The sequence below is a fragment of the Benincasa hispida genome, chromosome 2 (genome assembly GCF_027475165.1).
Source record: "Benincasa hispida cultivar pf3 chromosome 2, pf3_genome.v1.1, whole genome shotgun sequence".
NCBI lineage: Eukaryota > Viridiplantae > Streptophyta > Magnoliopsida > Cucurbitales > Cucurbitaceae > Benincasa > Benincasa hispida.
Window position 1 is genome coordinate 191,116 of NC_143479.1, and position 25,155 is coordinate 216,270.

At 31.7% G+C, this 25,155-nt stretch overlaps 2 protein-coding genes across 3 annotated transcripts; one reads left to right on the top strand and one right to left on the bottom strand.

The window, feature by feature from the left end:
- The first annotated feature begins 10,400 nt into the window (after positions 1–10,400).
- On the top strand, positions 10,401–18,599 carry LOC120072244 (uncharacterized). Its single transcript, XM_039024663.2, has 5 exons — positions 10,401–10,850; positions 11,076–12,108; positions 12,910–13,046; positions 14,226–15,096; positions 18,202–18,599. The coding sequence occupies exons 2-4, from the start codon at positions 11,447–11,449 to the stop codon at positions 15,077–15,079; spliced, it is 1,653 nt and encodes a 550-aa protein (XP_038880591.1). The 5' UTR covers positions 10,401–10,850; positions 11,076–11,446; the 3' UTR covers positions 15,080–15,096; positions 18,202–18,599.
- A 1,079-nt stretch (positions 18,600–19,678) lies between these two features.
- Positions 19,679–22,822, bottom strand: LOC120071580 (putative UDP-arabinopyranose mutase 2). 2 transcript variants are annotated; one of them, XM_039023917.2, is made up of 4 exons: positions 22,378–22,822; positions 20,900–21,150; positions 20,346–20,514; positions 19,679–20,188 (listed from the first exon to the last, which is right to left on the bottom strand). In XM_039023917.2, exons 1-4 carry the CDS (start codon positions 22,705–22,707, stop codon positions 19,847–19,849), a joined length of 1,092 nt encoding a protein of 363 aa, XP_038879845.1. In that variant the 5' UTR covers positions 22,708–22,822; the 3' UTR covers positions 19,679–19,846. The 2 variants fall into 2 exon arrangements, with proteins under 2 accessions (XP_038879845.1, XP_038879846.1); XM_039023918.2 differs by having other exon boundaries at positions 19,679–20,155; positions 22,378–22,818.
- Between the last annotated feature and the right edge of the window lie 2,333 nt (positions 22,823–25,155).

Sequence of the window (25,155 nt, forward strand, 5' to 3'; positions counted from 1 at the left end):
TAGGCTTGGGCCATAGTCAAGTGGTGTCCTGATCACTGTCCAACATAACAATTACAACTGTTAACTAACAGTTCAATGATAGATCCAAAAAGAAAAAAAAAAATCATTGAAAGTTGGTTTTTTAAAATTAAATTAGCAAAAACTACCAATAAATCATAAATGTTGTCATAATCTTGAACAGATTAGGATTCTAGTTGAGTAGTTGATTAATTAGTTTGAATTTAATAGAACTAATTGTTTTTCTAATCGTGGGCCTATTTTACTATGTCTAAACTCACTTGTAATAGTTACAATTTACAATTACATTATCAAATTTTCAATTTGACGATCCATCCATCTCTAAACTTACATAATTATGTAGCAATCAAAACTTTAAAAAATTGCAAAATCCATTAATTGTTTACTCTTTTTGTTGCAATCATACTCAAATGCAAACTTTTCGTTTCCTTAAAATTAGGATGACAGTGATTGATTTCCAAAATCACTCCTTTTTTAAATCTTCTATTGAACTAATAGACATTTAGGATATGGTATTTTTCTAGTCCCCAAAAGTTTTAAATCAATACTTTTATTTGGTTTGTAATACATTATTCCCATTTTTTAGCATAAGATGTCAACATTACTAAAATTATTTATCATCTATATGCAAACATCCAAAAAGAAATTTATATAGAAGAAGAATCTCTTTTTAACAAAATTTGTTCTTATTCAACTAAAACGCCTATATTAAGAGTAAAATTATTGCAACATTTATATTATTTTATATTTTTATTTAAATAATAATATAAAAAAAAAGCATTAAAATGCCATTCATTAGGAGGACCATAGGCAGCTGTTTGGGGGGTGGGGAGGGGGCCATGAAAAAAGACAAAATCTTCCTATGCAACTACCAACTTGTTGGTTTCAATAAATTAATTTGGTCCATACACATAGCAATCTTCAAACACTCCTAAATATTTATCTTTGCCTTGTGCTTCATTCTACTTTACGTTGGATGGTAAAAATGGTAAAATTATGACAATTCATTTTTTTTTTTAATTGGTTTGTGTGATGTAATTTTTCTTTTGAAAAATATGTACAACTTTTTTTTGTACGTCGTATTTTTTTTATTTTTATTTTGAAGGAGTTTCAACGTATACATTTGATACACATGTCAGCAACCAGCCATTCAATTGACATTATGGATAAGAAGTAATATATGAAGATAAAAAAGATAAATTGATCTTTATATTACAAAAGGGAAACATAACTTGAATATAATCTTTATTTTCCAAACAAATAGTCAACAAAAAAAAAAAAAATCAATCTTTTCAGATAAGAATTGAGAATATAGAATAAATTATTTATAACGTTTATTAATGAGGATAGAAACCAAAATTAATGAGAACGTCTAAATGAAGAATTTTAATTAGACTAAGTAAACTATGTAATGAAGATAGAGACAAAAGTATATATAAACATCACACGTATGAATGAAGAATTTCTGTCAAGCTAACTATATTAAGGGAAAACTAGTTAGACTTTTAGGGTAGGTTTATATAATTTTGAGATAGAAATCGTGCTGATATATTTGATATGTGAGTTCATTTAGTTAATAAATTTATTTCTCTAAAGATGTATAAGCCTCATATTACATTATATCTCGTTTTTTTTTAATAAATAAACTACTTATTATATATATATGTTAATCTTTATATTACTATAAATCAATAAACCACACATATATTATACTAAAAGGTCAATTTTTACTCATTATTTCTTTATAATACAAAAATAGTTTATAAAATAGAGACGTAGCTTGAAAAAATAATTTGAATTTTGAAGTCATCTTGATTTTTCAAACAAAGTCCTAAACCAATTAATCATAAATAGAAGAAAGATCATGCTTCAAAAAGACCGTTCTTTTTGCCAATTAGTAGCTTAATTTTAGTAGATAAAATATTTACTACCCTTTCAAAAGTTAATATTTCAATTCTCAGATCTTTTAATTAATTAGAACATATATCATCAATGAAAAATTTACATATATTTTTTAATTGAAAAAGGAAAAAGAAGTCGTGACTATTATTTAGGGATATTTTCAAATATAAGAAAATGAACAAAAATATTTAACAAATATAGCAAAATTTCACTATTTATCTGTGATATACCGTGATAGACTACTATCTGTATCTATATGTGTCATAATAGATATAGACAATAGTCTATTGCAGTTTATCACAGATAAATTGTGATATTTTACTATTATTTGTAAATATTTTAAGTAGTTTTGTGATTTTAAAAAATTTTCCAATTATTTATTTATTTTGGATTTATAAGTAGTTAAAATAAATTAGAAATATAATAATAAATACATTCAATGGGTCTCTTTACTCCAAAGGATTGAGAATGAAAGCTTTCTTTCCCTTTTGATGGTCCTTACCATAACTTTTTAAATGAAATCAATTGGTATAATTCACTACTGATTTGAAAATCTCAATCACCTATGAGAAGTGATTTTATTCTCCTCCAAAACTGTAATCAATCTTATTGACATTTATTATGAACAAAATAGTAATATTAAAAAATAACGTGTGGTTCATGAAATAAATTAAAATATTATTTAATAATGTGTTGAATTATGAATAAAGTAGTATACACGACAAGAGTAGTAGATATTTTCACTTCGTTATGCAGGTCTGCATTTTTTTTTTTTATTAATTACTTAACAACTTTGATCTTTTTCTCCCTCATTTATTAATTAGATCCTATATTAATTATCTTACAACTTTTATATCTTCCTTATCCACATTAATTATATATTTTTTATTCCCCCCCCCCAAAAAAAAAGCTCACGTGCAATTTTTCTATATAATGGAAATTGTTATTTAATTTGGTCAAATAAATTTTCATTAGATAACATAAAAAAAAATTGGTTTATATTTTTCTAATAAATTTATTTTAATCTTTTTTAGTTGATGTACCTTTATTTTGGTTAGTTATGATCACTGATCGATAACGAATAAATTATTCAATTTAAATTTATCATTATATTAATACTTGTTAGTTGATGTAATTTATTTTAATTATTTTAACTAATTATTACTATGAAACAAAAAAATGTAATAAAATAAATTTAAATTTATCATCGAATACTATTACGATAACTTTTTTTTTTTGAACCATATTATCATTATGTTAACTTAAAAAATAACAATAACAAATTATTTAGTAATTTATTTTTAATTAGTTTAGAATATTTCTATTTTGATTACTATAATTTGAAGTAAAAAAAAAAAAAAACACAAAACAAAACGTTGGTACACTCATTGGGATTTCAGATAACTTTCAGTAAAGAACATAGCAATTGATTTGATTTCGATTTATTTACATTTTAGATATTTTGATTTCTTACTAAGTAAAACAAAGTCTAAATGGTACAAATAAGGAACAAACATTTATTAATATTTACTGTGAATTATTATCACTTTATTGTTGGAGATGGTCCACTTGTTCTACCTACCAACCCTAAATGAGGATTTTTTTTAACTGCTAGTGGGGTGGTAAACCCTCCTGGTGCAGTAAATTTAAGACGTTCAGCTGTAAAAATAAAATCTATCCAACTCTATTTCTAATGCTCGAATCGAACCCGAGCGACAACTTTAAGCAACAACTCAACTGATAAAGACATTAATTTAAAGGGTTCTTACTTATTATCTTCAAACTTGATAACATATATTGATCTTTATCTTAATTATGTTATATATTTAGTATAAACGTAGGATATTGATAGGACTTTAAAAAAAAGGAGATAAGAAAAAAAAAATTCTTTAAAGTTGTGAGTTTATATATTATGAAGAATTATGTAATATTTGTTGATTGATTTGTGGGTGGAGTTTTATTAAAAATAATGAGTTTGAAGTGATAAGTGTTTTACACAAACTGCGGGCGGGAGGATGGGTGTTGTGGTGATGTGTTGAGGTTGTTGGTGGTTTTGTGGCGGACGTAGACGTTGGGGAGGTTTCCATCGTCTTTCTTGTGGAGTCTATTGGAGGGCTCCTACCAGATCAAGAAAATTTGCTACGAGGTGTCGGTTGTCGGTTGTCAGTTGACCGATTTAATATGAACCCATGAGTCTCTCAACTTTATGTTCTTTATATAATATATATATATATATATATATATATATATATATATATATAAACTAACCTACTATCAAAATCATTAGGTAGTTTAGTGATAAATTTGTCTTAAATTTCTGGATATGCCACTAGCTATAGATGAAGGTTTGAAGGCGATTGCCTCTCAAGGTCAGTGTTCCATTATTGTTGAATTGGATAAGCTTATTTGTCATGTGGATATTAACTGGTCAGGACGTCAATTCGACGAATGTTACATCTTGGGCCAAGGAGATTATGGATGTGAATAAGGATGTAATTGTATGTCAATTTCGTTATATTAGGCGTTCTTTGTCTTCATTAGTTTCGCTCTGTATTGTTTGTTTTTTTTTTAAAAAAAACTCTTCGTCTTATTATCTAATTTTATAAATTATAAAACTATCTTTGAAATATTATTTCAAAATTTAAAATAAATAGATTGATAATAGAATCTATATCTATGATATTGTTTACTTTAAACATAAACCTTCGTAGCTTCACTTTTAGTTTAATCAATTAAAATAATTATTATAATCAAACACGATGATATCCAATTAATTTATATTTGTAAATGAATGATTTTACCAAATTGATTAATCAAGAAAACATAACTCAAATTTAAGTTAGAGCCATAGTTTTTAGAAAGTAAATTAACATTAAAAATAATTATTAATAAATAACTTTATTTTCTAATGACTACTATCATCAGAAGAGCAAACAAGATGATATCCAATTAATTTATATTTCAAAAATAAAAGATTAAACCAACTCAACTAAAGAATAAATCGTAACTCAAATTTAATTCACAACTCCTAATTTAAAATATTAAAAATAACTTTTTCCAATGCATTTCCTCTCTAAAAAAAATAGAAATTGAATTTTTGTATAGATAGTTAAATCTCCAAATATTATGAATTATGGAACTAATAAAAATAACCTTATAAATCAAATAAAATCACTCCATTTTCTCTAACGATCCTCGTTTTTTTCGTTTTATCTTTACCAAATCTCATATTGGCCCCCGTTAAAAAGTGTCAACGAAATATATATGATGGAATTTATTTTTTTCTTCTCTTATAGTTTAAGGAGGTAGAAATAAGTATCGTAATTTTATGATAGGATAATAAATATTTGTCTTATCTATTCAACTACGTTGGGATTTACACATAAATAAAATGCATTAAGTTTTGGTGGGGATGAGAGAGAGAAAAGAGAAATATTTTGGTGGAATGGAGCTTTCAATCCTCAACCAAAAACCCAAACAGTATTGGAACAGTGAGATTTGCTTTATCTCTCCTCTTTAGCCTCTACCTTCTATGGTGCCAAAATATACTATATTACTCCAAAGATATTCAAATAATTCACTTAAATAATTGAAAGGACTTCTCTTTAAATTTATTCCACTATTATATATACCATCATTTGTTTAGAATGTTTTTTTCCCTAAAAATTTAAACTTTTTCAATAAATTTTATATCGAGAAATCTTCATTTTTCAAGTTGCTTTTAATTACGTGTATCCATTTATTTTAAGACTGTTTTTAAATATAAAAAAATGAACTAAAATATTTACAAAATATAGAAAATTTCGGATAGACTTCTATCAATGTCTATCAATCACTAAAATTTTGCTATATCTTATAAATATTTTCAACCATTTTTTTCTTTAAAATAATTTCCCTTTATTTTAATTTTATTGACTTTAACTTTACTCAAAATTAACTTGGAAAAAGAAAACAATTGGGTTGTGCAATAAAAAAAATTAAATCAAATGTCAAAATACTCAAGCTAATCAAATAAAATAGAAAAAGAAAATGACCTGTTGGATTTTTTTTTTTAAACAAAGAACAAAAATTAAAGCTAAGCAATAAAATATTTCAAATAGGTCAATGACCTGTTGGACAAAAATGCATATGAGATACAAAATAGAAATTTAACCATTTATTATTTATTCTTCTTTTTTTTAAAAAAAAAATAAAAATTCATATATGACTAGAGGTTCAAATCTATAATTTAACTTAAGCAAGAGAGAACTACACTTAAATTAGTGTTATTTATAAAAGTTTAATTTATAATTGAAATTGAATGTTAAGATCAAATTTAACTTTGTATATATAATATTAAATCTCTAATGATATATTGGTATTTCTATGTTTACAAAGGTTCGACATCGATATAGTGGGTGAATCAATATTTTTATTAAATAAAAAAAATGTGAAACATAAAAAATAAATGACGAAATGAAATTAATATCTTTTTAACTTGTATTTCAGGTTTATTTATTAAATTAAATATTTATTTTATTTTTTGCTTTTATACTCTTTGTCATAAATATATATATGCCAATGCCAACATATTTCATTAAAATTGAGATTTCGATATTTCTATCAATATCGATATTTTTTAAATCTTAATATATATATTTTTTGAGTTGTTAGTATATAAATATTAATGTTGTGGCCAATGTAAGCATACTTTAAATAATATATATTTGTACTATCAACTCCGGGATTGAAAGTTCGGTCCTCCACCCACATATTATAAAACTAGTAAGGCTAACCGTATACGTGATTTTTTTTTTTTAAAAAAAGAAAAGCACATATGAAAGCTATGAAATATTAGATTTGATTTTGATGTCTTATTTCAAATCAAGTTTCATTTCTTAGGGACACAAACTAAAAAGAAAACGTGCGTAATTTCAAGTTCGACCTTCTAATATATAATTAATCTAACACTATTAACAAAATGTTAACGCAACTAATTAAGATTGATTTTTTATTGTTAGCCACTAGTCACTTCAATTTAGTCAACATTAATTTAATAAATATGACTCGTGAACTCATTTACAACTACTTTGCCAAGAAAAAAAAAATCACTTATAATTATGTATTAAAAAAAATAATATCTCTCTCACTTTTTTCTATTAGAGCCCAAAATAAATATTTCAAATAAAGGGTCCTCGGATCGATGAGCAAATTTATCAAAATTTTAGGCGTGATTTATTACCAATTGATTCTTTGTATTTACTTTATTTTTTAAAATAAAGTTTATAAATACTACTTTGGTCGATTATTTTGTTTGTTTTATTATTTACTTTTAGGAATATTTTAAAAATCAAGCCACATTTTAAAGTCCCATTTTGATAGTCTTTTGATTTTTTGTTTTTGAAAATTCAGCTTATAGATTCTACTTTTTCCTCTAAGTTTCTTTAGATTTAAATACTATTTTAGTCATTATACTTTTGAGTTTTGTTCATTTTGGTCCTCTGCTTTCAAAATGTTCATTTTGGTTCCTATATTTTAAACCTTAGTTCATGTTGTTCATTGAATTTTAAAAAAGTGACTATTTTTATCCTTTATAAATGAAAAGGAATAGACCAAAATAACAACTTTTTAAAAGTATGAGGATCAAAATGAAATAAAGTTAAAAGTACAATGACTAAAATGAACATTTTTAAATTATAGGAACCGAAATGAACCAAAGTCAATAGTATAGAGATCAAAATAAACAATTTTAAAGTATAAGAATCAAAATGAACCAAAACCAAAAGTATAGGGACTAAAATAGTTTATATATTGTGTTGTCCACTTTCAACCAATGTTTTTAAAAAATTAAGTTAATTTTTGAAAAAAAATATTATTTTTAGATTTTAACTAAGAATTCAAATGTTGATTACAAAAACTCAAAATAAATCATTAAAATTTTAGAAAAAAAAAAAAAAAGAAACGAAAGGATTATTAAAGCCTAAAAAAAGGAAGTTTTTGATTTGGGGTATAGTTTAAAATTAAACTGTTTAGTAACTATAATTGAAAATCATGATAAATAAGTTACAAGAAAATAAACACTATTAAAAAAGAAAAAAAAAAGAATCGATTAGCTTACATGACCTCCCAATTTTTTTTACCCACATTACTCCAAAATCTTTAATGGAAAACTAAAAGTACAACCTCAAATTTTAAATTTCTTTCATATAATTGAATCTAAAACAAATATAATTAAATTGTCCCTCTTCATTTTTTCAATTTACTTTGGTCCCAATCAATTTAGCCAAATTTTTGTCCTTTTTTTCCCCTTACATAAGTTGGGGTTGGAAGATCCGAATCTAAAATAGGTACTCTATATCGGTTTAATTGTTCCTTTTGGACCAACCAAAATCAAAACAAACCCAAAAAGAAATATTTTTTTTGAAAAAAATTGAATTTAGTTAAAAGGGAAAAAAAAATCTGAAAATCCAAACAGAATAGACCAAATGGAAATTAAATGATGATTAATGTTTGATAGCGATAAGACAAAGATGTCTGAGAAGAGATAGAGACCGTTGGATGGAGAATATAAGGTTAAAAAGTCATACGTAAAAAAAAAAATCTTAAATTATGACAGTGCTTGCTGCCTGTGGGGTCTGTCTTTTAGATCCCAACATCTTCAAAATATAAATATAAAATCATAACAATTAATTAATTTAATTTATTAAATAAAATAATAAATAAGAACTTATAGTTGTTGGTGTTGACTGACTTCGTAATTTCATGCTTAATTACTTGTCCCTCTCACCTTATTTATTTCGAATCTGCATGCTTCTGTTTCTGTTGAATTTTCAAACTCCCAACAAACTCCTATTGGTTTTATGTTTTTCTTTTCTCCTCACTTTATAAATATTATTTTTACATAAATATATATTTATTTTGTCACTCGTTTTGTTTCCACTCATGTTTTAAAAACTAAAACACGTTTTGAAAAAAAAATAAAATTAAAAACATGTTTTTATGGGTAGAATTGAAAGAAAAGTGGAAATTATAGTAACGGAATGATTAGCTTAAAAATTTGATTTTTATAATTCGAAGAAAATTAGAATTTAACCACTCTATTTCATTATTAGAATTTAGTTCCTAAAATATTATAAAAACTTTTATAGATATTATTTATAAACATTTTATCTATTTATGAAATTCTAATTTTTATTTAAGCCTGTTAAACCATAGAGGCCATTTAAATTTATTTATGAAAATCTTAACTTTTATAAAGTGTTTTTTTTTTTGCTTACTTATCTATTCTATCCATACTTTTGAAAATCAAATCAATATTTTTTTTTAATAAAAAAAGAGAAATTAGTTCTTAAAAAATATTTTTTTTGTAGAATTTAATAAATATTTCAGATGCTTTTTAATAAAAGTGAAAATTGTATATTATCAAACAAAATCGTTATCAAATTAAGTTAAGTTTTTTTATTTTTATTTTTTAAATTCATTTCATTCTTACAAATGAAAGTTTATCACCATTCATTTCACATATTCTTTTTCACACTTTCTTTTATTATTTCTTTTTAGAAAATGATATTTTGTTTTTTTGTTTGTTTTGTTATAAAAGTACAGAGTAAGAATGGAGGGATTCCCAACTTGTTAAAGATTATCACCACATTTTGTCTTCTAACAGTTTTTTTTTTTTTTTAATAAATTTTTTGCTTTTATTTTCTCTACAGAAAAGACTTCTGAATAATAGCTGGACTGGATTTCAAGCTTTTAGCTCCCAAGTTGTTAAATTTATTGAAGCTTGACCAAGAAAAAAAAAAAAAAAACTAGTCCCTTGAATCTTTGGTCTAGTTTCAATTTTATCACTATTTTTTAAAATGCTATATATTTAGCCTTCGAATATTGAGTTTGATTTTAGTTTAATCCCTAAATTTCAAAATATTACAATTTAAACTTTGAAGTTTGGTTTTTATTTTAAATCGATCTTTAAATTTAACGATTTACACTTTTAACATCGATTTTTTATTAGTTACTCAAATAGCAAAATTTATTATTGATACTTCTTTTAAATTAATTAATAGATGTCAACTCTAAAGATAAAAAGCAAGTATTTAATAAAAAAAATTCGATGTTTAAAGTATGAATCTTGACATTTAAGGATTAAATTGAAATAAAACTCAAATTTAGATAAAATTATAATTTTTTGAAACTATAGACTAAACTTTAAGATTAAATATGTGACATTTCGAAAATCAAATCGAAAATAAATCCAAAATTTAGAAATAAAAAAGTATTTACAAACGAGAAAAAAATGTGAAAAATTTGGGTTGAAAGAAAATTAATGCAAAGGGGTGGTCAGATCAGACAATGGATGAATGAACATTGAGTGGACAAAGCTTGGATTTTTCTTTAAAAAAAAAACAACATTTTTGAAAAAAAAGAAGAAATGAAATGCTACACCGTCAATAATGGTAATGGGAGAATTAGGTACAAAATTTGGTAAGGTTTAACTGTTTAATAACGTAATGATTTAGTAGAAAAAGAGAGAGAAGAAGAAGAAAAGGACAGCCTTTTGTTGTTTGTCTTAAAAGCTTTGGGTAATAATCGTTGACTCAAACAAGGCTAATGGGGGAATCAATCAATATTTTGCCTCCTTGGCAAAGACAACCCCATGAATGTGTCAATTTTAGTGGGAAATTTCTCTCTTTTTGATCCATCAATTACTTTGTTTGTAACTAATCAGAGCAAATAACTCATTTGGGAAAACGACTGCTCTGCAAAGCTAAAAACCGTTACCTTCTAATCCCCTTTTCCTCTTTTTTCCTTTTTTTCTGTCCCCAGAAATGGCAGCCACAAGGCTCTTCTTCCATGGAGTTTGTGTAGCACACCAAAAATATCTTTGACATTAAGTGAAACCCCATTTCAGCCCTTTTTCATAATACCCCTTATGAACAGTGTGCACTGCTAAAGTGAGTTCTTCTCTCTCTCTCTCTCTCTCTCTCCTCTCTCCCTCTCTCTCACAGTAACTTTCATTGTTTTCCTTCTTATAGCCCTCTCTCTGATGGCTTTTCAGTACTTGGGTCTGTGTGCTTTTGCATTTTTGCTCTGTAATTTCTCTGGGACTTTCTTTGCATTCAGTTTATTGATTGGTTTTTTCTTGATTTCTTCCTTTTCCTTTTGATGATTCAACATAGGGTTCAGAGTTTTTGGGTTGATTTTGGTGCTTTCTGGCCGTGTGCTTCTCTGAGCTGAGATTCTCTTTTATATATTCTTCTTTTTTTACCCCCAAAACCCATTTGGGGTTTTCTGTTTTTTTGGCCATGATGTTGGGTTGGGGAAGAGCTGGAAACGACATATGGGTTTTCTTCTTCTTGTGTTCAAGTGGGGGTTTTGAGATTTTGAACAGTGATTATGAAAGATCTTCCATGTTTAACTAGTGAAGTACAACTTTGCTTTGAAATTTGGGTAAATTTGCACCAGAGGGAGTTGGTGGTTCTTGAAATTTTCAAGGCTGTTTTCTTTTTCCTTTCGAGGCGAGCTCTTGCTGATTCATTCTGTTTCTGTAATGGAGTCTTGGAGTTATGTTTCTGAAGGAAAGGGATGTATGTCTGATGAAATGAATTCACCTACTAGTTCACTTGCAAGGAATAAAGATTCTTTGTTGGGATGGGAATTCAAAAATCCTTGCAGCTTTGGTAGCAATATGTTACCAACAAGTCAACAAGTTGATAATCAAGGTTTTGGGGAACTTGTTTTCCCTGAAATGATTGGGAAACAATTACCTGACAATTCAGTTTGTGATATTTTGAGCAGTAAGGTTGTTGGTGGAAGATTTTTGAATCCAACTATGAATTCCTCCAATGCATTTCTGGGGGAGGATGAATCCACTTCAAAGCTCTCTGGCTCTATTGTGGATTCTAGCAGCCGGGATTCGTCATTTATCGATTTAAAGCTGGGGAGATTTGCTGACCAAAGGGATCCTCATGGTTACAAATTCTTTAAGGGAGCCCCCATTTTATCATCATCGGAGTCGTCGATGCCTTCAAAACGGGTACGGGCTTCCGGTTTGAATTCGCAAACTTATTTCTGCCAAGTTTATGGCTGTAATAAAGATCTCAGCTCCTCTAAAGATTACCACAAGAGGCATAAAGTTTGTGAAGTTCACTCAAAGACTGCAAAAGTTATTGTGAATGGTATAGAACAAAGATTTTGTCAGCAATGTAGCAGGTTTGTTAATTTTCATCAGTCATAATCCTATGTGCTTACTTTTTTGTCTCCCATAACTGATAGCAATTAACATGAAAAAGAAATAACTTCATACTTGAACAAAGCTTCACACGTCGGATGTACTTTCTTTCTTCGCATCTATTGAAACAAAAACAAGGTTTTTCTCCTTAAAAGTAAAAAGCAAAAAGAAAGGAGGTTCTATTTTGTACAATTGTTACCAACTGTTCTTTCAAGTAATTAATTCCCTCGAATCAAGATCCCTGACTTCATTTACTTCTTTTTTTTTCTAACTTATCCTAAAAATCTCCATTTTCCCTTTAAAATTTGTTCAGGATATTAAGTGTTTTGCTTTACACAGATTCTTCTGAAATCATAAAACTAGTTTTGTTTATTTTACTTCTAATCTTTTCTGTGCTTATCTCTTTCTTCATCAAGGTCAATGTATTTGCTAAATTAGTTTTGTTTGATCTGTATAAAGTTAGTTGCAAAATTAGCATATAGCTTTTACATATTGTTCTATAAATGTCTTTGGTGTAAAAGGTATCCCAAGCTATATGTATGTTCATGTCGTTCACTCTGGAGATCCACACAGGTTCATGAAATTAATTTTAGTCCATTTGAACCTGATTTTTATGCTGATTAACATCCTCGTTAACTTTACACTTAACATCAAATGAGGGGGAAGTGGGTGACCTCATTGAATGTCCTGATTGGGCACTTACCTTAGGCTTTTACTACTTGTTCTCCACCCACAAAGCAAATCGAATGCTGCTGTAACATGTTTTAGCTTTTGACTTCCAGGTTTCATTTGCTAGCCGAGTTTGATGATGGTAAGCGCAGCTGTCGTAAACGTCTTGCAGGTCATAATGAACGTCGAAGAAAGCCTCAGGTGGCTATAAATTCTGGCAGGGCTGGAAGGTTTCTTCAGTCATATAATGGTATTAAAGCTGGAGCATCTCTTGCAATCTTTCTTTCATTATACTGGCTGCATCTGTGCATTCTGATTTCATTGTCTAAACTATTTATTGATCTATCCTAATATGCTCAATTAATTAGCATCTAGAGTTCCCGACCACATTTTTTTTTTATCAATGTACATTCTGTTTCTTAAAATTTTATTTATTGAAAATCATCAAGATGAGAAGGAATCTTTATTATTCAGTGTGCTTAACCATGATCTTGCTCATCATTTTTTATATGCGCTTTTAGCTTCCCTCATGTTCTTGGTTCCTATGATCTTTCTTAGATACACCCATATATCATGCAATTGATATTCGTGGATCTTCTTAAATATTTATCTGATTCTGATATACGCTTAGACTGAGGACAATGTAAACAGAAACATAGTCTAAATGGTTTTCCAAATGTTAACATAACAACTAATGAACTTCTTTGGGTTTTTTGTTTTTTCTTCTTCTTGGGTCTTATCAAGAGAAACTAAAGGTTTAGATTAGTTTCTGAGTGTTGAACCTTTATTTTGAATCTGGTGCCATTACTTATACATGGAAATGACATTATCCATCAATTGGAGATGTTTTATTTTGACATGCAAGGAATTCCATACAGTTATTGTAGCTATTAAATTAACAACATAAATATGACCTAAAGATACATCTGAATTGTAGAGTATCTTTTTACTGTCAAATAATTTTTTCCAAACAAAAACCCATTATAAAACTGAAAGAGCTCAATGGAAATTTTGGCTTCTATCATCTCTTTTTCTCTTCAACTTCTCTCTGATCCTGATGTAATGAGATTCACGTCAACAAAGATTTTTGTTTGTGACAGCTGATTCTGAGTGGCCTGAATATCAATTGGAAATATCAAGATCCAAAACTAGTTTTTAAAAAATATTAAAAACACCTGCAGCTTCCTATATTTGTATTGTCAAATGTTTGTGTAACTATTGGTTCTGCACTCTGTGGAATGTCACGTTACCAAATTCGTTTCACACACAAACTAACCAAAGGCACCAATATTCTGCTTTCCAATTCATGATTCTTGATTTAATATTTTGTTCATGTGAATACTTTAAACGGTTTATTATTATTTTTATTTTAGTTTTAATGTTCCAGACATCAATTTTCTGGTCGTGTAACTGTTTAAATAAACTACAGGTAGCAGGCTTCAAGGAACGGCATTAACAGCAACGTCCTTTATCTGCCAAGAGTTATTACCAAATGGTCTTTTGCACCCAGAGAAATATGGAACAAGTGATTGGTGTAGGACTGTGAAAATTGAAGACAAGAATGAATATATGCCTTTGTCTGCTGTTCATCTTCCTATTGGCCACTTGCATTCAAAACCCCTCTTCTCTCCTTACGACATCGAAACTCAAGTTCCCCCTTTCCATGACAATGGACCGAATGCATCTGCCACAAATATGTTCAAGGAGAACAGTAATCAATATCCTCTTAGTGTAGGAGGTGTGAATTCCAGTTCTCGTTCTTACTTTCACAACCCCTCATTAGGCAGTGAATACTTCAGTGTTTTTAGTGCAGCATCAACCGACCGACTATCAGGATTATCAGACTCCGGTTGTGCTCTCTCTCTTCTGTCATCTCAAACACAAAACTCCTCAACTCATTCATCAGGGATTCCCATTGGTCGTCCTTTGGTCTTGCTTGATGGCCAAAATCATTATAGCATGAGTCAACTTTCTGAAAAGCTCATGGGAGTAAGCTCTCATGTTTCTGTGAGTGGTGTGTCCAATAAATTCAATTCATCAGGGTTGAATGCTTCGGAAGGTTGTACCCTTGGTCCCATATCAACATCTGAAACCAGTGATGCAGTAAATTTTGAAATTACAAATCGGATTTTCCATGGATCAAATTTGGCAGATCCTAGTGAAGGTGGCCCCACCATTGACTTGTTGCAGCTTTCATCACAACTCCAGCGCGTTGAGCACCAGAGGCAAGCCATGCAGGTGAAGCAAGAAAGTAATGCTTTTTGCTGCCTCCGGATCACTTAGATTTTATGAAAAAACAGGTACCTACCAATGATTCTCTCTTGCAAAACTGGATTTTTATTCCCACGTTAGTAAGCCCGAGCTGAAGGAATTCCTCAGGAAATATCTGGAAAGGAAAATGAAATATTCTATGTTTTACTTTCATTTTAAAACAAAATTAGCTTCATTTATTTGACTGCGAGCTGGATTATCTTCACCATGTCAATTCCATTAACATAACATGAAGATCAAGAGTTGAATGTATAATCATATTCACTTAGAATTAATTTATTTGATATGGCCCTTACCGATATGTGTGTGTGTATATAGATATATATATTTGTTAAATGGAAGTTTTCTTGTTCTTGTCATTGATTTACTGTATTCCTGAAATATGTAGTTGAGTTGTGATGGCTTTTGGAAAGCATGTGATTTTAGCTGTTTACCAACTGTTCTTGTCATTGATTTACTGTATTACTGAAGTTGTGTTTACAATGAGAGCCTTATTGACAAAAATCAACAAATAGCATGAACCAACAAAAACTAACTTGATAGTTGTTAAAATCAGGATCAAAACCATATAATAGAAAGAAACAGAAGAGGGAAAGGAGGTAACGCAATCCTAAGGGCTAAGGTGATTTTACAACTAACACTTTTCATTATACGTGACCATCTTGAAATGTTGAGCACAAACAATTTAGAATGAGTGAGAGAGAGAGGGAGAAATAATGTGGCTTTTGAGGAAGAGAGGAGGAGGAAAGAAATACCAACAAATTTAACCTCTTAGATGCTGCAAAAGGTTTTTAAGAGATAAATGAGAGAAGTATGCCACTTTTGTAATGACATCACTTTCACTATTAACCTAAATCGGAAGGTGTTCTTGTTATCCCTTTTGGTTTTGGGGAGGACATCTTGTCCCGTTGCCCATTAGGTTGTTGAGTTGGTTTCTTTTGGAATGAAGTGGTTTTGAAGGAGAAAAGATGCTAGATTTAAGACAAGATTAGGAGGGAAACAAGATAAGGGCAGGCCAGGAGAGGAAAGGATGTGATCTAAAGGGGGAGAGAGAAAATGTAACATGAGAAGTTGGATCGAATAACTTAATATAGGGGAAAGCTGGTCTACTGGAATCATAGGTTTTATTTCCTGGTCAGGATCTGTCCTGCTGGAACTGGCAATAAACAAAACCAAACAGCTTTATTATAAAAATATCAGGTTGGAACTGAAATCATTGATTCTGAATGAAGTTGACCACTTTGGGTAGTTTGTTGATTCATTCCAGATTATGTGTTCCACCATCTGTATGTATAATGTGAATAAGGAAAGATTAATATCTATAACTGAAATCTTCTTGAGGCATGAGGCAAGGGGATCTATCAACCTTCTAATATTGATTTGTAGTCTCCAGTATAGCCTTGAAAGTTCATCTGAGAACAACCAAAATGGACGCCCTGCTGCTTGTTAATGATATTATTATTTTAGGGGATTATTAAGAGAATAGGGTTTTGAATGGGCTTCAGCCTTCAGGTATGAGAATCTATCTCCAAAGCACTATTCTTGGTTGGCCATTGGAGGACTTGGCTTGCATTTGGTTGTAACCCCAATGAGGATAACTTTTTGGAATTCTATGGTTGACGGGGTTTCAGAAAGGCTTGAAAAAAGGAAGAATGTTAATTTCTCTAAAAGGGGAGGATTTACTTTCACTGAGCCTGTTCCGATCATTATACCTACTTGTTATCTTCCTTCTTTAAAATCCCTATGAATGTTTCTGGCATCCTTGAAGTGAACATGTGAATTTCCTCTGGGTTCATGAAGGCATTGATTCTGGAAACCAACTTGTGGAATGGAAAAATTTTACTAACCATAAGGTGGCAGCCTTTGGGTGGGAAATCGTCGAGAGAAGAACCGAGCTTTTGGTCTCTAAGTGGTTGCTAGTATTTATGGGGGAAGAGTACTATTCGTGGTTGTGGATGGTTCGCTAGACATTACTGTAATATTAAGACCTCATTGTCCACGGAATTTTGTGATCAAATGTAGGAAGAGATGCGAGGATTCCTTTTCTTTCAAGACTCTAAATGGGGAGGTTGAGTTTTTAGAACCACAATTAGGTATGGGAAGGGTATGGTGAAAGACTGTTGGGATGTTAGAACTAATTCCTGGAGGATCCTTCTCTCCTGACATCTTGATGATATCGAAATCGATGAGGTTTCCAACTTGCATTCAGATCTTAAATTGCAAAAACATTAATAGGCAGAATGATATGAATATTTGAAAGTTATCTAGTATGGTAGTAAATCTTTTACTAGTGTTTTTTTCCCAACCCACCACGAGTTAATTAATCCTGTCCATAAAAATGTCTACAGTCATTTGGGAGTAAAGGAATTCCAGAGAAGTTGGATTATAGTTCTGGAGCTTAAACTCGAGAGGTATTAACACAGGATGGTTGCTTCCAAAGAGAAATCCAACTCTTTAAATTTTGCCAACTTGTTATCTATCATTGCATACTTTGCCATAGAGAAGAAAACAATAAATCCCTTGTCTTACCATTTCCCCTTTACCTAAAAGTTGGGGTGGCTCATGTATATTATTCCTTCGAATGCATTATCGGTATTCTTTCGTTTAGGAGCCCATCCACCAAAAGTACAAGAGATTTTATATAGATGAACCCATAATACAGCATCTCTAAAGGAAGCTTATGCTACAACCTCCATAGAAATCCATTAGTTCAAAATAAAATGGTGCAAAGTTTCATTTTCATATCTATACTCGGGCCTTTTGTAGGAGAAACTCATGAAATGTAGCTTAGGATTTTTTTTTTTTAAATTACGTGGGAAAGGGTTAGTAGGAATCATGATGCATGGAATGGTTTTCGTCGAAGTTTGATTTCATGTTTGGAAGGTGATGCGCAATGCTTAGGAAGCAGAACGACCAACTTTTTTCTTTTACTTTCTTTGTTGAACTAGTATGCTTTCAAATTCCTATCACATACCATATTGGAGCTGCCTGTATCAGTTACATTATTGTTAAATCTAGAATAAGAAAAACATTATGCTCTCTTTATACACTTCAACAATATGAACTGTGAACAAACAATCTCTTATTGCATCTCTGATTATTCTGTTATGTCGTAAACGGTTGCATATACTCAGATCCGTAAGCAGCACTGGCTTGGATGGTTTTGACGACTGATTCATATTGGAAAAGGCGATGTGACAGGACAAAACTTGTGCTGATTGTGAACAATGCAGTGGATTTTGATGCACTGCTGCTGGGAGTGCTGTTGGTAGGCTGAGGAGAATTTCAAAATAAAGTAGCATGATATGTTTCTCTTATATGAACTAACTTTGTTCCATAAACATTGATATGTTGGTACAGTTCTTGGACCATTCTTGAAGTATTCTATTATTGAGTTGTAAAATTGTCTACTCATTCTTCTCTGGCATCCATCGTTTTAAGGATGTATTCTACTTGTATCCTTGAGATCTGGAATCCTTATTTGATGTAGTACTTTTTGTTGAATACCTTTTGCGAAAGATATTGTTTTCTATTTCATCGAATTGGTGGGAATTGGAGTGATAAAGCTTTAAGCTCATTACAACGCTTTGACGATGTTGGAGATCCAAATATAGTCTCACATGAAAAGGTTCTAGGTATACAAGTAAAGACCTTATCTTTACTAATATGATTTCTTTTAGTTGAGTGGATAATATTATACAGAATGAAGAGATATTCGTCTAACAAATGGATCTTGTTTTAAAGAGATAAATTTCAAACGATAAAAAAGATTGGAGATCCTTTTTGCTAGCTTTGAAAGTTGAGCTTGTCTGGTAGGGTTTTTCACAAAGCAAAAAGGGAAATCAAAAGCAGAACTATTGCAGTGCAGTCCAAACAAGGATTGTTGGGAACATAAGGACTTGTTACAATGTTATAGATGATTAAAAGGTTGAATCAAATTAAAGATATCCAGCCAAGTAGGTCATATCTCACATGGCAATCAATTTCATATGGATTCTCTTATTACCAAATGACTTCAAAAGTTTGATAAGGTGGCCTTTTCATTTGGAAGGTGCCAAACTCGGTTCATATTTTTTAGTAAAAAATCTTCAATTTAAAAGTCAAAAGGAAGAGAAAGAGATGCTTTGGATAAGTAAGAGATGGGCAAGAGTCATTTTTTCATTTGAAATAAATATGTATTTGATTCCAAAATTAACTAGCCATTTTTTTAAGTGTCAATATTTATATTTTTAAACCCAAATTGAGCAATAGTTCAATTGTGTATTCATTCTCTTGAGGTTAGAGGTTTGATATTCTTATGATATATATATACACATATAAAAAAGAAAGGGACAACTACAACTTTAATAAAAAAAAAAAATTGAAAATTAGGCATGTGTCCCTAGGTTTTACTTTTTTGCAAACATGTCAAAAAACTGAAGTTATGACATTGGTTTTTTAAAATGTATTTGCCATATAATGCAATTTCCCAAAAAGAAATATTACAAGAATTTGAAATTACAACGGAAGAGAAAGTTTAAAGATGTTCTTTCATTCCTAATCTGATAAGAAATGTCAAAATTTATCCTCATTTCATTTTCTAAGTTCCAAGTTTAAAGATTCCCTTTTGCATAGGAGTAAAAATGTGGTTTTCTTGATATTCAAGATGTAATGCCAAATCATTTTCAAACAAGAACAATGAGTGCGTAAAACACACAGAACTTTGAGACAACTTTAGACCAAAAGCATTGATCGAATGAATGTTAAACCTTTAAGCAGTAATAAAAAACATCAAATAAACTATTTTGAAACAACTTTGGATAATTCAACTACTTCCTCTCCACATGGATTCAGCTCATCCCAAGCTTCAATCCAAGTAAGCATGGCATCCGCAAGCTTGACGAAATACTCGTCAACTGAACTGAGTTTTTCCATCACCAGCTTGGAGAGTTCAATATAGCACTTCTGCACGGTGTTGCAATCCTTTGGTAGGGTAACAGTTTGGAAAAATGGTATAATCTGTTCCTGCCAAAAGATTCCTTTGTATTCCTTCTTGAGGTTTGTAAATGGGTTGCTTGCCTTGCTGTGCCAGATATATGGCAATCCTGTCTTCACTCCAAATCCCAAGTGGTCACAAATGACCTAAAAGATGTCAGTCATTTGGTTACGACTCGAGGGTTTGTTGGAGATTATGTTTGCAAAAACAGAACGAATGCAGAATGCAGAAAGAAAGACATGAACGGTTGAACTGAACATTCCATATTATTGAAGAGAGTGGTTATATAGGCATAAGATATACCTTCATACACCAGCCAGCCCACATATCGTCATAGCGACCAATGGGTTGGCCATCTCCCATGAGTCCAAAGTACATGGCGGGACCGATTAGATCACGGTTGAATGCCAGATTCATTCCACACATGGGAAAGAAGGTGCCCTTCGGTATTGTCAGAACTGCATCGACGTACCTGAGATGTGAAGGCACTGTCAAAACATTAGAATTCCAGAAGCAAACTGTTAGGCCGCCGATTGTGAATACTCATGTTAGGAAACGGCAGTAAGGAAATTAACCAGGGGACAAAAGGATAGTGGGATGTGGAGTGGTTGTTAGCACGGTAGTTTAGTAGTCTGATATATTTTGTGTTTGTTTGTATGCTATCGTTCTTCATCATGTATTTTGAATAGAACAGTAGTTCTATAGCAGGAAGAGATACCAGCACTCTCAAATTTATATTTCCATAATTGGTGCTTATCTTGTTTGTAATATCAAAGTAAGAACTAAGAAGTGTTCTTGCACAAACATTATGAAATCCAAATTTCTACAATGTTTGGCAAGTGTCTCTCTCCGGGTACCTTGTGTTTTTCTCCAGTGGTTTAACGAGTTGGGTGGGTGCATCATAATCTGGAATGTTTAGCCAAAGTCCATGAGACACTGCTGTGGGGACACCTTCCCTGAGACTGAATGGATATCCACGGACAAAATCAGCACCTTCTCTATATGGATCATAAAGGGTGTTGAAGAAAAATGGGGTTGATGGCGTCAAGATGTTCTTAATGTGTTGTTCAAGTGCATTAATCTCTTTACCAGAGGGGTCTTTAGCAACCTGCATTACAAGATCAACATCTGCAACTTCACATCCATAGTTTGAATCAACGTATATCCAGACAAAAGTATGATTAAAGAAGGCACAATAATATCCCAATACAGAGCAATGAAATGCACACGGAAGATTTTTATACTCGAAATTCTCTTGTGGCTGCACGAATGAGGGATGGGATTATAGTTATACATCTCATCATCATTCTAAAGCTGGACTACTACAAATGAGTTGTGAGCTGAGTGAATCTAAATGAAACATGCTTTCAGAAAACACATTGCTTGTCTCAAACATTTCAGTTTGCAGTTGGATATCACAAGAAGTTTCTAAAAGAAGCACATTTTATTCCTTAAAAATTTTTTAGAAGATTGAAAAGCGCCCAGATACAAGGTGAAAGTATGGCATGCAGTGATTGCAGTGTTTTAGAGAATAAGAGTACAACAATTCTAAATATGTAAAGGGCAATTCAAAAATCAACCATTACCCTATTTTCAAATTAAACTAAAGTTCAATAACTAGAGATAGGAAAGACCATCTTGAATTACCGATTGATCCAGAAGTTTAAACTCATGGGTGAAGGTAAATTTAATATTATATAATCATAAAATATGTACAAGACTCAACAGGTAAAAATCAATATTAATTGGGAAGTAAATAGTATTGCAGGGATTTGAACACAAGGTTGCTTTGATATCATCTTAAATCACTGATTAACTCAAAAGCTTAAGCTCATAAGTAAAGCTAAATTTAACATTAAATCATCTACCAGATTGAAACCATCAGAAACTGAAGCATGAAATTAATGGACCAGCATGAAGTTCCATCTTCAACCTTTAACATTGACAAGGTTTCTTATTCAACAGATACGTTACACTTTCATTTTTTTCATTTTTCTCTGCAGTCTCTCTGCCTGCCGTTAAAAGCTACATTTATGAAGTAACAATCCTTTTGGAAATTATCCGAAATTCCAAAGAACCATCATCCCAAATTCAAGAAAACTTAGTGGTAAAGACCAGATTGGCAGAAAACAGGACAAGATGATTGACATATCAATCGAATAGAATTGAGAGACCAAATAATCAAACTGAAGAAAACCATATCACAAAAGAACTCTCCATTCAAACATAAAAAATTCAGAACTAAGCAAGAAGATATAGCCAAAGCCAGTAGCCGAGTACCCACATTGTAAAACCCGTTACAAGAATCAAACACAAGAAAGTAAAGTGAACTCACAAAGCAGTCGTCATCAATCGTGAAGATATACTTCTTCTTAGAAATCATGTAGCCAAAGCACCTACAAGCAGAGTCCTTAAAGGAAATGCAAGAGGCCTTAGGACCGAGAATCCGATTGATATCGTTACGATTATAAAGTTCATAGTCAAAGCCATCAGGAACTCTGATAGTCTTGGAAGGGTCGCCGTCTTGGACAATGATCAAGTGATAGGGCTGGAAAAATGGCCTCCACATTTCGAGGAAGTCGAGGTTACGGATGGTGGGGATGACGATGTCAAGCTCATCTCTGAGAAGAGGAGTGGGAATGGAAGTGGTTTTGGTGTCCGCCATTGTTGAATGTTGATGAAGCTTGACTGAAGAAGAAAGAAGAAACAGAGAGAATTTTGATTTGGGGACAGATGGAAGAGAAGGGGCGGGTGAAGAATTTGAAGGGAAAGAAAACGAATATGCGAGACGGCAGGTGGCACGTGCGTGAACATAGAGGCATTTCGTTAGGAGCCAATTCAATCATTTCATAAGCCAATTTTTTTCTTTTTTTATTTGTTTAAACAAACATTTTTTTTTAAGATGTCATTTGTTATTATAACAATACTTTTTTTTCCCTTTTCATTAAATTATCATTTTAGTTTCGGTTGAAGTTTATTCAATTTTAATTTTTATACTTTAAATGTCCAATTTTAGTACATATATTTTTAATAGATTTTAAAATTTTGTTAAATAATATAATATAATATGCGAAAATACTTTCAAAATTAACAGTGTTGGAGGAGGTATTTCAGACCAATCATGGACAACCACGTCATTTGTTAAATTAATAACAGAATTCGAAAATCGTCAAATTTGTGACCAAATAAGAGTTAGACATGTGTCTCAAATTGAAATTGAGGACAAATTCTCTGTGTTTTCGTCGTAGATGTCGATTGAGTAAAATTAATTTCGCCCAATTTGACTATATAATTTAGGCGTTGGCCCAAATTACGCCCAAATATGGGCTGCCTAAGTCCAGTTAATTGGGCCCAAAGGCCAGACCAAGTCCAAATAGTTAGGCTCAAAGGCCCGACCAAGTTCAATTAATTAGACCCAAAGACCAGGTTCAGGTCCAGTTAATTAGGCCCAAAGGTCAAGCCCATGGGCCAATTAAGCCCAGACACATGGGCCAATTAAGCCCAGACACATGGGCCAACCAAGCCCAAGCCCATGAAGCCCATCAGGGAGCTCTATAAATAGAGAAACTCCTCTCATTTGTAAGGATCAACAATTCTACATTCAGAGAGCCTAGAGAGAATTCATAAGTAGAAGACTCCCAAGACTCTTGAAGCTACCCTCCTAAAAGAAAGAAGACCCTTAAAGACACAAAGACTCTTCCAAGACTTCTACTTCAAGAATGTTCGGTGCCTTTCTTCTTCAAACCAAACACATCCACTCAACCGAGAGAGAACAAGAGGCTCAAGTACTAGAGTTCGAACCATATCGCATCAAATCAACACTAACATCAACACCAACTCAAGTTCAACTCTACGAAATACATTTCTCCGAAAACCTCGTGTGAACAAATTGGCACGTCCGGTGGGACCTCTCATCTCTCTCTCAGCATCCAAACAAGATAAATGGCATCGAAGAAGATGGCATCCAAAGCTTCTTCCACAAACAGCTCTTACACGGGACCTGTCACCCGCAGTCGCTCAAGGGAAGTTATGCAGAAGCAAGAACAAAGCTCCTTCATCGCACATAACATCTTAAGGCAAATGACGGAATCCCTACAAGGCAGGGTTGTCATCAAGGAGAACCCTCTGTTTGATAACTCCACTTCCGCCTCCAACAAGCCGGATTCGCAGCCAGATGTGATTTCTGTCATGATGATTGATGTAACGACTAAAGCGGCCATGGCAGAGATGGAAAGGAAGATCAACTTTCTAATGAAGGCCGTCGAGGAGCGAGATCGTGAGATCGTTGTCCTGAGAGAACAAATGCAGTCTTGAGAGGCTGCTGAATCAAGCCAAGCACCTACGATCAAAGCAACTGACAAAGGGAAGACTGTGCTACAAAAAAACCAGCTGCAACAGTCAGCTTCGGTGGCCTCTCTGTCGGTCCAACAACTGCAAGACAGGATCATGACCTCCATAAGGGCTCAGTATGGAGGCCTGACTCAGACTTCCTTCATGTATTCCAAGCCATACATGATGCGTTATTTTATGATTGTGGAATTATGAATGAAATGCGATGATGAAAATGCATTGAGCACTTAAGTTTTCTCAGTGGAATCTAAGTGTAAACCCCATTGAGTTTCCTGGTAATCTAGGGTCGAACTCAGGGACTTGGGAAAACAATATGCGGTGGTAATTTTTTAGAAGACTTTGCGGTAACCAAATAAATCAAGTAGTTGTTGGGAATGCTGTTTGCGGTGATAAAAATAAACAAATGCGGTGGAGTTCGAAAAGTGTTGATAAACGGAAGATGCGATGAGTATGCGGTGAACGGGTTGAGAAAGGTTTTGGCTAACACTTCCTAGGATGCGTTCATGTTATGCGATCATGCAACACACATACAATAGTAAACCATCTCTCGATGCAAATGCTACGGCTTCTAATGCTAAAACGCATGCGATATCTGCGATAAGTCTATAGGACCTACACATAAGCCTCTATTCTTATTTATGCGATGAAAAAATGACATACACACAAATAAGGCGACCACATAATATCATACCTATCTCTAGGATGCATGCGATGCAGGTTGACAAACAGAGCTTATCTTTAAGTCCCTATCTCTTGTTTATGT

What these genes read in the sequence shown, in the direction of transcription:
- LOC120072244 (XM_039024663.2), top strand. Translation starts at nt 11,447, where the DNA reads ATGGAGTCTTGGAGTTATGTTTCTGAAGGAAAGGGATGTATGTCTGAT. An exon ending in TTTTGTCAGCAATGTAGCAG is followed by an intron (nt 12,109 to 12,909) that starts GTTTGTTAATTT and finishes TTTGACTTCCAG; the next exon opens with GTTTCATTTGCTAGCCGAGT. An exon ending in GTTTCTTCAGTCATATAATG is followed by an intron (nt 13,047 to 14,225) that starts GTATTAAAGCTG and finishes AATAAACTACAG; the next exon opens with GTAGCAGGCTTCAAGGAACG.
- LOC120071580 (XM_039023917.2), bottom strand. Translation starts at nt 22,707, where the DNA reads ATGGCGGACACCAAAACCACTTCCATTCCCACTCCTCTTCTCAGAGAT. An exon ending in CGATTGATGACGACTGCTTT is followed by an intron (nt 21,151 to 22,377) that starts GTGAGTTCACTT and finishes CTTGTAATGCAG; the next exon opens with GTTGCTAAAGACCCCTCTGG. An exon ending in GGGCTGGCTGGTGTATGAAG is followed by an intron (nt 20,189 to 20,345) that starts GTATATCTTATG and finishes GACATCTTTTAG; the next exon opens with GTCATTTGTGACCACTTGGG.